The following is a 9,617-nucleotide window of genomic DNA, read 5'->3' on the forward strand; positions in this document are numbered from 1 at the left end:
CTATGTTGTCCTAATGCAATATGTGGCGTCATCGTCATATTCTTATACTTATACATGTATCTAAAAGTTGTAGTTGTTATTGTCCACCCAACCATAATTGGAGTTTGTCAACGTTTAAATTGGCTATCGAAAAATAGATATTGGTTAGTCGGAGATTATTATACATATAATATACACTTCACAAATACTTTGCGGATAACTAATCTCCTATACAGTTGATCAATACAATCTACATACAGTTTGAAAACAAATACTTTGAATACAATTAGCCTCAAATATAGTTAATGTCTTTAAATTAATCTGAATTGTAAATCGAGTGAAAGATCATATGAAATATAAATAATGTACTACTTATTTTCAGAAATAATATCCAAACAAACATTTATATTTGGTCTCAATTGACAAGTACATAGTCCAATTTCGAGTATGCATATTTACACATCTCAACTTATCTCTATTGTGTCACTTGAATAATCCAACTTACAAAATGATCATCTACACACCTTTTAAATTTATGTGTCATATTAGCACAAAGATATCTACGAGATGAAATTAAAGTATTTACTTATTAATTGAAACCAATTTTAAAAGTTGAAATATAAACTTCGAAATTAAAGTACTTACTCATTAGCCGGATTTAAATTTAAATATCTACTTTTATGTGTTCAACTTGTATAGTGTGTTCTATATCAAGACAAAAGGAGAAAAAAAATATATTATGTCTTATATGATTGTTTAAATTAAATAACAAAAAGAAAAAAGGTTAAAATGAGCAAAACTGCAAAGCCTCCATTTTCGTATAAGCAAGCGTGGACTTTCTAGTTTCTACTAAAAGTTTGTTCAGATCCTATCCTATACACACACCTTTCTGTTTAATTTTTCCAAATTGAAGAGTAAACTCCAATCATCAAATCTGTTCACAAACACCCACTTTTTCCAACAATACTACAACAAAAATCAAGTTTTTTTGATAATTTACAGAGAATTACAAGGAAGAAATGATAAATTAATTTTCTACATAATATTTGTATAAGCAGAAAAAAATAAAATACCCAGAAATTATGGCCGAAAATGAAGGATCATCATCTTCTTCAACGTCAAGAGGTCAATTACTCCGTCCAACTATTACTTTACCGCCGAGAAGTTCTATTGAGAGTCTATTTTCAGGCGGGTCAAGCGGTATTAGCCCGGGTCCGATGACCCTTGTATCCAGTTTCTTCTCCGATAACGATCCAGATTCTGAGTGTCGTTCATTTTCACAGCTTCTCGCCGGTGCAATGACACCTCCGGCGGGTTTTACCGGTGGTAGACCGGGTTTCCCGCCACTTCCGCCACCATCTACGGCGGCGATAACTCAGTCACCGACGACGTTTACTGTGCCGCCTGGATTAAGTCCAACTAGTTTGTTTGATGGGTTCTTCTCACCTGGTCAGGTACTTGATTAAAGTTCATAACTTTATTTTCCGATTTGTAGATTATTGATTCAACCTTAAGGTTTTTAGCATGAACACAATACAGTTTTTGAATTTGGATTCATAATTTTAGTGTTTTGTGACAATATGTCAATCTATGGATGCTTGGTAGATTTATGTGAGGTGCGCACGAGTTGACCTGAAGAACGATATCATTAAAGAATCGATTTTTGGGTTTGCAAGTGTTAGATTAGTTTTGAGGTATTTTGGGATAGAGAGGTTGTTTCCGATTGACGGGCTCAAAAGAAAGGAAAACAAAACATGTTAAGTAGCCAAGATGGAATAGAATCCAATAATTGTTACCATAATTAGTAACTATTTTTTTTTGGCTTTAATTGCTGAATCTTTATGTAGATGCTAATTAAGTTGTTTTAGCATTAATGGTTGATTTTAATAGTTTGTTAGTATAGCAACAGTCATGACGGGAGGATGGTCAGATTGGTGTGTGCCTTATTTTCCCTGGAAGAATCTACTGTAAGTGGCAATGATTTTTAAGGCACTGTAGTGGCATACTGGATCTGGGAAAAGGAATTATTTCCTAAAAGCTTTGAACTTTACTGCCAAAAGTGCATTTCCTTTATATCTGGAGTGTGCCTTTTGATGTTCCTTGAATAAGGTATCTGACTCACATGAGAGACATTATACTAGTAAGTAGTACGAAATATCAGAGTACTGATCTTCGTTTTCAGTTCATTTAATTGAAGCATATCCTCATCCAGCCTCTTTCTTTTGTTTATTTTACCTCGTGCTTTAATCATCTGAGTTACATGCCCACCCCACCTCCACTGTATCTATTCCCAGGTGGTCCTAAAAATGAAAGAACCTTTTCTCTCTCCAACCATTTCAGTGTAGGAAAGAAGGAGAACCACGACAAGTTTTCATACACCTAGGCCTAGTTCCATCAATGAATCATTCTAGAATGAGTTCAGAGAGACTAGTCTAATCTTATTCTACCTTAGAAAATCAGTGCCACTGTCACATATAGACCCAAAGTAGGCAATAAAAATGAACTCTTCTCTTTGCAATCAAATTAGGTCACTTTATGTTTTAAAGACAGGGATTGACGCCACTTCCACTGGTCTACATCTGCCCTTTCCTGGGGGACAAGTTAAAGTCTCTATATGTACAGATCCTTCATCATCTCCTCTATGACTGCTTATCAATTAGAAAAAAAAAAGATCGAGGGCTATAGTTGAAATTATAGCATTTCTTGAAGGAAGCAAAAAAAAGAAAAACATAGAAGTGTCAGGAACACTGTACTAACCTTCTCTGATTCATTAAGTTGTCCACTTGAATACTAGCTCAAGATGGCAATGTATGAGTAGAGCAGGTCCATCCCATTTTCCCTCTCAACTAATTGTCCCACAAGATTCACTTAAAAGAACTATTTTCGGTCCCATCTAGTGCCAAACATATTACCCTGGGAAGTAGTTGGGAGAAAGGAATTCATGGCCTCACATGAACTGATACAGAGAAAAGACAACAGAAACTACTCGACATAATGTCTTATGTTTTGTTGTTAGTGAATATACAGGCATTTGGTTTTTAAATGCAAATGCATGAATAAGGTGGACTTTTCTGTGGGTCCTCATCATCTAAATCAATTTTGAAGGAACAATATCTCTATTTGGAGTTGTTATTATTACATTGTTATCTGCACCCATCTAGTAAGTAGAAATATGGAGAAAGGGAACGTCTTTCTAGTGGGCCTTGTATTATCCTTCTCTTTTAAAAAATAATCTCAACGTTGTATTCTTCTAGAAGAAAACCCCAGTTATGAAATAAAACAAAAGGCAGACAGTAAGATTTTGATCTTTAAATAAGCAGGTTTTGTTTGTAGTAACATAATTGAGTTTCAGTAATTAACACTGCTCTGCAATTAGAGATCTCTTGGTGATGGTAAATGTTCTTTATTTGGCGTTGTGGTGTTAATTTGTTGGAATAAAGTTACACGGGAAGAAAGTTTCTGTTTCCAGTAGTTCAGATGAAAGGAGGAGGTTGGCATTCAAGACAATTCTTGTTGTTGCAAATTGGAAGCTTATGTCCATGGCAAAGACAATTTCCGGTGCTATGGGCTTTTCCAGTCCTGTGTAATGAAAATTGTACTTGGGATGTCACTATTCTTCATTTATTTCTATTACTTGTTGCATAGGTGAATGGATTGCCAATCCTTTGACGTATGCCATTGTCAAGACCTGTTCTGATGTCTGTGTCAAGGTTTAGAAGTGTTTTAACGGAATTCCCTCTGTAATCTACTAGAGAGAATTATCTTTCAAAGGAGAACTACGTCATGCTAATTAACAATTACTGAAGCTTTGCCATTTTGCTTCTTCCTTGAGTATTAGCGACAATATGATTGAAGTATAGGTGATGTTTGATAACTTACGAAACAGCCCTTGGAGGTTTGAGATAAAACATGTTGCGACTCTGAATCTTCTAAGGATTCTTTGAGACTTGACTACTGGACTAATTGGGAAAAACATGTTTCTCCAGATAGATTAACATGTACAGTAGTTGTTTTCCTCTCTGCTATCCTTGACACTGCACTAGCAACTAAACTATGAGCAGAACGCTCTATTTATTAGTTTCTGCTACATGTGAAATATATTGTTATTAGTTTAATTTGAATTTGCTTGTCCAAAGTTAGTTATGTATCTTCACTTGACAGGGTCCTTTTGGAATGTCACATCAGCAAGTGCTTGCTCAACTTACATCTCAGGCATCCCAGGCTCAGTCTCAAATGCACATTCAGCCTAACTATCCATCTTCTGCAACGGCAGCTGCACCATCAATGTCGCAGTTCCAGTCCTTACCATCAAATGCAGCAGCAAACCGACAGATACCTCCCACTTTGGATCCTAACATCGTGAAAGAGTCATCAGATGTTTCCCTATCTGATCACAGGTCAGAACCTGCTTCCTTCGCTGTTGACAAACCTGCTGATGATGGCTACAACTGGCGAAAGTATGGGCAGAAGCAGGTCAAGGGAAGTGAATATCCTCGTAGCTATTACAAGTGTACAAATCCAAATTGTCCAGTCAAGAAGAAGGTTGAGCGCTCCCTAGATGGCCAGGTGACTGAGATTATATATAAGGGCCAACACAACCATCAGCCACCTCAAGCTAGTAAGCGTTCAAAAGAAAGTGGAAATCCAAATGGTAACTATAATCTGCAGGGGCCCTATGAGCTCAGCTCAGAGGGGCTGACAGGAAATTTTAACAAACCCAAGGAGGGCGAACCTTCCTACTCGTTAAGAATGAAGGATCAAGAATCCAGCCAAGCAAATGATCAGACCTCTGGCTCAAGTGACAGTGAGGAAGTGGGTAATGCAGAGACTAGAGTGGACGGAAGGGACATTGACGAACGGGAATCAAAGCGGAGGTACTTCCCTAATTCCCTTCATTCTTAGCACTATTTTAGTGATTGTTTTGGCTTCCGTGTTTATTTTTACAGAGATTCTTCTTTTAACATATCTGTACATCGCAGGGCTGTAGAAGTACAAAGTACAGAGGCTGCTTGTTCTCACCGGACTGTTGCAGAACCTAGGATCATTGTTCAAACAACTAGTGAAGTTGATCTATTGGACGATGGTTTTAGGTGGCGAAAGTATGGCCAGAAGGTTGTTAAAGGAAACCCTTATCCAAGGTAAAATGTTCGGCTTATTTTACTTCCTTATTGTCAATGAACAACTCTGTGATATGGAATCACCTATCCATTTGGTGTGTTCAGCTTGTTTGAAGAGGGGAATTTGATGAATTCCATGATAACAAGAAATCAAAATTAATCGTTCGATATCTGCTCGTTCTCTACCTTTCAATTCCCAATGAACAACATGACCTTGACCTATCATTTGTCTAATTTGGTCGATTTTATACTTAACTTTATTCTTTTATCTTTTATGTTTCCACTGATACCTAATCAATCTCGAACCTAAATGACTTTTTAGGTCCAATTTCATCAACTTTGTTGATAAAGTGAACCTTCAGTATAAATTTTAGTTGTAGAGCCTTCGAGTTTACATTCGCCTTCCTATTTATGTTACTAGAGTATGTTTTTACAATAACCTTGGGAACTTTTGACTTCCATTGCAATTAACCACTGGTGTCATATATCTTGGTTGCTGCGACCGTCATTTAGAATTTTTTGTTTCAAATGAAGTGCTGCGGTATCCCTTTGCCTCTGTATGCCAGTATCGAATTAGCTAATCAGTGTCCATATAACTCAACAAGTGCAAAGCCAGCTGCCTTGTTATTTTGCTTGCCATGATTTTTACATGCCTTGTTATTTTCCGCAGAAGCTATTACAAATGTACCAGCCAGGGATGTAATGTAAGAAAGCATGTTGAACGGGCTGCAAGTGACCCTAAAGCAGTCATAACAACATATGAAGGTAAACATAATCATGATGTGCCTGCAGCCAGGAATAGTAGCCACAATACAGCCAATAATTCTATGTCACAATTGAGGCCACACAACCCTGTAGTTGATAAACCAGCTGCAATGCGAAGAGCGGACTTTCAGAGAAATGAACAACAACCTATAGCGCTTCTACGCTTCAAAGAAGAACAAAGTACATGATTTATCAAATCTTCATTCCAGCAAGGTAATCAACATGGCAGCCAGTAGATGGCTGTAATTTATTACTGAATGGTTCTAGTTCTCGCGTTTGCAATGTTGATGATGGTCTCTCCCAACAATCATGAAACGAAAATGGTACAGAAGTTGCGTTGACACGAAATAATAGATCAGGAAGGAGTGGTTTGAATATAAAATTGTTTGTAAATGTTCTCAAAAGGGGCATAGAGTTGTTAGCTATGGTATTTCTATATGCATTCTTTCTGTAAATGTTTCTATATTCCCACATGTTTTGGTATTTTATCTTGTAATCGTTTTATAATTAGGCCTTTCATCTGAATCTGAATGATGTTGCATTAAGTTTTTGGACAATCTTCTTTCTGTTATGAATTTATGATTCTTAATATTTTATTTAGTAGGGTTGAATCTGCTCCAAGTCTAAATGAGTTGGTAAAATGTTAGTATGTGTGCCTTTTTGTTTTCCTTTTTATCAATTTTTTCATCTAGATTTTAACTAGTTGTTTCTAAGGTCATTTAGTTGTTTTGGAAGGACTTATAACTGATTAATTAACTTCATAACACGTGATTATTTTTCATAGATGGGATCGAAAAGTGGCCAATAAACGTTATTTCTATTGAGGATCATTTGAGATAACCAAGAGGGGTCTTTCCTTTAAAGTTGATGCGACCTTATTATTATACCTTGGAGAAAATTCAACTTCCACTTTTTGTCATATTTCATTGAAAAAGTTCTAAACTATTTTGACATTTTGTCAATCTTGATACAAATAAAAATTGATGTAATTGTTACATTTCAGAATTTAGTCTTTTTTCTTGTTGCAAAAATATTTACAACTATTGTTCTAGCTCTCTCAGTTATTATCAACAGGAATAATAAGTTGAGGTATCTGGCCGCAGTTCACAAAATCAATTTTGTTCAATTGAACACAGCACAAAACTCTCTCTGGCAGCTCCTCTTGCTTCTGTGCCTGCATTATAATCCAAATATATCTCAGATCAAGAACAAAATCAAGGTAAAACTTATGTCCTTTTTTTTAGATAATGGTAAAAACACATGTGAATTATCACTTTTTCACGAGTTTCACTCCCCGACTATCAACATTTCCCTTTTTTCTCCACCTGAACTTCTGATAACTATACCTGAATTGTCAATCCAAGATCAAGAATTCCATGTTTCAACCGTTCTCGGAATGCATCAAATCCTTTCCTGGAAATGTAACTGAATCGATGAACATCTAAGTCTATTTCGAAGTAGCTGTCTCCCTGCACAAAAATCATCTGTGAGATTCAAAAAAATGTTTCAAATATATCAGGTACTAAGTATTATGAAATTTTTATCAAAAGTATACTCCCTTCGTCCCATATTAGTTGTCATGTTTTGATTCTCGAAAATCAGTTCTTTTAAAATGTGTAGTTTAACACTGGAAAAGTGAAACATGACAAGTATTTTGAGAACGGAGGGAGTATTAAAGATCAAATCAGCTATGAGATCTCAAAGGAGGACTGATTTCAGAATTAACAACACATTACCTCGTAGAACGCATGTTGAGGACGGGAAAGCACTGGTTTTTCATTATATGCATGTAAAAGCTTTTTCTCTGCGGGATTTAAATGAAGGTCTTCAGGATTGGCTAAACCAACCATAACTTTGAGTCTTTCTCTGAAAGGAACTGTTGATTCCTTTGCAAATCCCTTTACGATTTCCATTTCATCCTTTACAAATCTCTGCGATAAGAACAAGTAGAAACGGATCAATACAGAAAGTAGTATTCAAGAAAATGAAAACTGGAAGAACAGGTCTATTACCTTTATACTGTCTTGAAATTGTGCAGAAACCTCTTTTTCAAAATTTTCTGATACTTTGAAATATAGTACAAGGCTCATTCCCTCTCCATCGTTTTCCCCAAGGAACATCGAAGTAGGGTAACTAGGCAGCTGCGATAACAAAATTAACAATGGAGCACTTAAGTTCATGCACTTAATCACAACTAACAGAATAAATGTATCATTCTGTCAAGAAACTGTCAAGTCTTATTTATGGACCTGTATATTGACGACAAGCAATGATGGAACTTTTTCATGTGGCTCTACAAAGGGAAGTTCAAGATACCGTGCTATGTGAGATATCTTCCGTGGAGAAACAAATAAATCAACACCAATAGGTACATAAGGGCAACAATTCGAGGCAGGAAATTTCCTTTTATCCCTGCATTTGAGAAACATAAAGTCTTATAAGCTTGAATGCAGAGCAAAACAAGAAACACTTGCAAATCTTTTTGTACACAATGTAGAGAAGGCGAATATATAACATAACCATAGTAACATGCCTGAAGTAATTCATTCCACGAAGCTTAAATATGGAAGGAGAAACTGGACTCCAACATCCTTGAGTCGATTTCACATCACTAGAATGTGGAATAAGACATCCTGCTTTTGGATGATACAATAATCTTCTTGAAGGACCTGTATTTTTATAAAGTCGTTTAGATTATGAAAGTATACTATAGCATTTTCAGTTCAAGATAGAAGCACAAAGTTCATTTTCAGAAACAATGCATTTCAAAAGAATCACGCACACTAAATTAGTGTTTTCAGTGACACTTACAGAACTCAGTCGTCGTGTCTTCATCATGCAGTATCTTACTATCAGCAAGTGTTACAACTGATAACTTCCTTCGTTGAGATGTCAAACTTGGATCCTCCTCTACATTTCTCCTCTTAGTAAAATTTCCATCTACCTGAATCAAGCATTGAGAATCAACGAATCATTGACTCGGAAGCCTTACCAAAGACATGAAGCAAAACTTTTCATTTTGAGCTTCACAATGCTAGTGTCACTTACACATGGTATATCATTGTTGTTGATAGTATCATAAAACCTTGAGTTGCTTTCAATTTGGCTTTGATGATCTAATGCACTCCCAGCAGCAACGACGAGTGAAGGGCAAATTTCTAGATGCAAAATTACAAGGAGAACTCAGAACTAGCTTCTTTTGGCTAATTACTGTTGGAATTTGGATAAGGATTTTTTGATTACCTCCAAGAACACTAGTGAAATCTTCGTCTGAATCCGAGTCAAGGACACTGCAAGTATCAAACCATGCTTCCTCTTGGCTTAATCCTGCAAATCAAAAAATCCCTTGGAAATTACACACTTTTAATACCATTTAAAATACTAATCTTTCCTTGGCATCTAACTCCTATAACCAAATTAAAGGGCTACTAAATTAGAAGTATCCATACCGGTTACATCAACTTGATGATAGTTTAGGGAATGATGAAATGCAGGACTTGACGCCCTGCTCTCATAGTCTACTGTGACAAACTCACAAACATCAACATCTCTTGCATACTCTCCTGCATCAGTAAGTTGCTCTATGGGTGCAACAGAAACAGAAGATGGTGCCTTCCTTCGTAACCTACGAGTCTTGGGAATGTACTTTGCTTTTAACTTAATCTTCTTAGACGGACTCGACACACATCCACCCATATCTCAAGACTAACAAGTTCACAAACACCAGAAAACACCCCCCTTCCTCCTTTTGCATAT

At 36.3% G+C, this 9,617-nt stretch overlaps 2 protein-coding genes across 2 annotated transcripts; one reads left to right on the forward strand and one right to left on the reverse strand.

The window, feature by feature from the left end:
• The first annotated feature begins 750 nt into the window (after positions 1 to 750).
• Positions 751 to 6,436, forward strand: LOC125829730 (probable WRKY transcription factor 4). Its single transcript, XM_049508921.1, has 4 exons — positions 751 to 1,433; positions 4,141 to 4,853; positions 4,959 to 5,117; positions 5,767 to 6,436. Exons 1-4 carry the CDS (start codon positions 1,062 to 1,064, stop codon positions 6,047 to 6,049), a joined length of 1,527 nt encoding a protein of 508 aa, XP_049364878.1. The 5' UTR covers positions 751 to 1,061; the 3' UTR covers positions 6,050 to 6,436.
• Positions 6,437 to 6,780: 344 nt separating this feature from the next.
• On the reverse strand, positions 6,781 to 9,617 carry LOC125829708 (uncharacterized). Its single transcript, XM_049508900.1, has 10 exons — positions 9,311 to 9,617; positions 9,105 to 9,188; positions 8,910 to 9,019; positions 8,673 to 8,805; positions 8,395 to 8,530; positions 8,111 to 8,273; positions 7,874 to 8,002; positions 7,598 to 7,792; positions 7,208 to 7,330; positions 6,781 to 7,035 (listed from the first exon to the last, which is right to left on the reverse strand). The coding sequence occupies exons 1-10, from the start codon at positions 9,555 to 9,557 to the stop codon at positions 6,919 to 6,921; spliced, it is 1,437 nt and encodes a 478-aa protein (XP_049364857.1). The 5' UTR covers positions 9,558 to 9,617; the 3' UTR covers positions 6,781 to 6,918.

Source organism: Solanum verrucosum, unplaced genomic scaffold (genome assembly GCF_900185275.1).
Source record: "Solanum verrucosum unplaced genomic scaffold, falcon-dt-bn FXZP01000008.1, whole genome shotgun sequence".
Classification (NCBI taxonomy): Eukaryota; Viridiplantae; Streptophyta; class Magnoliopsida; order Solanales; family Solanaceae; genus Solanum; species Solanum verrucosum.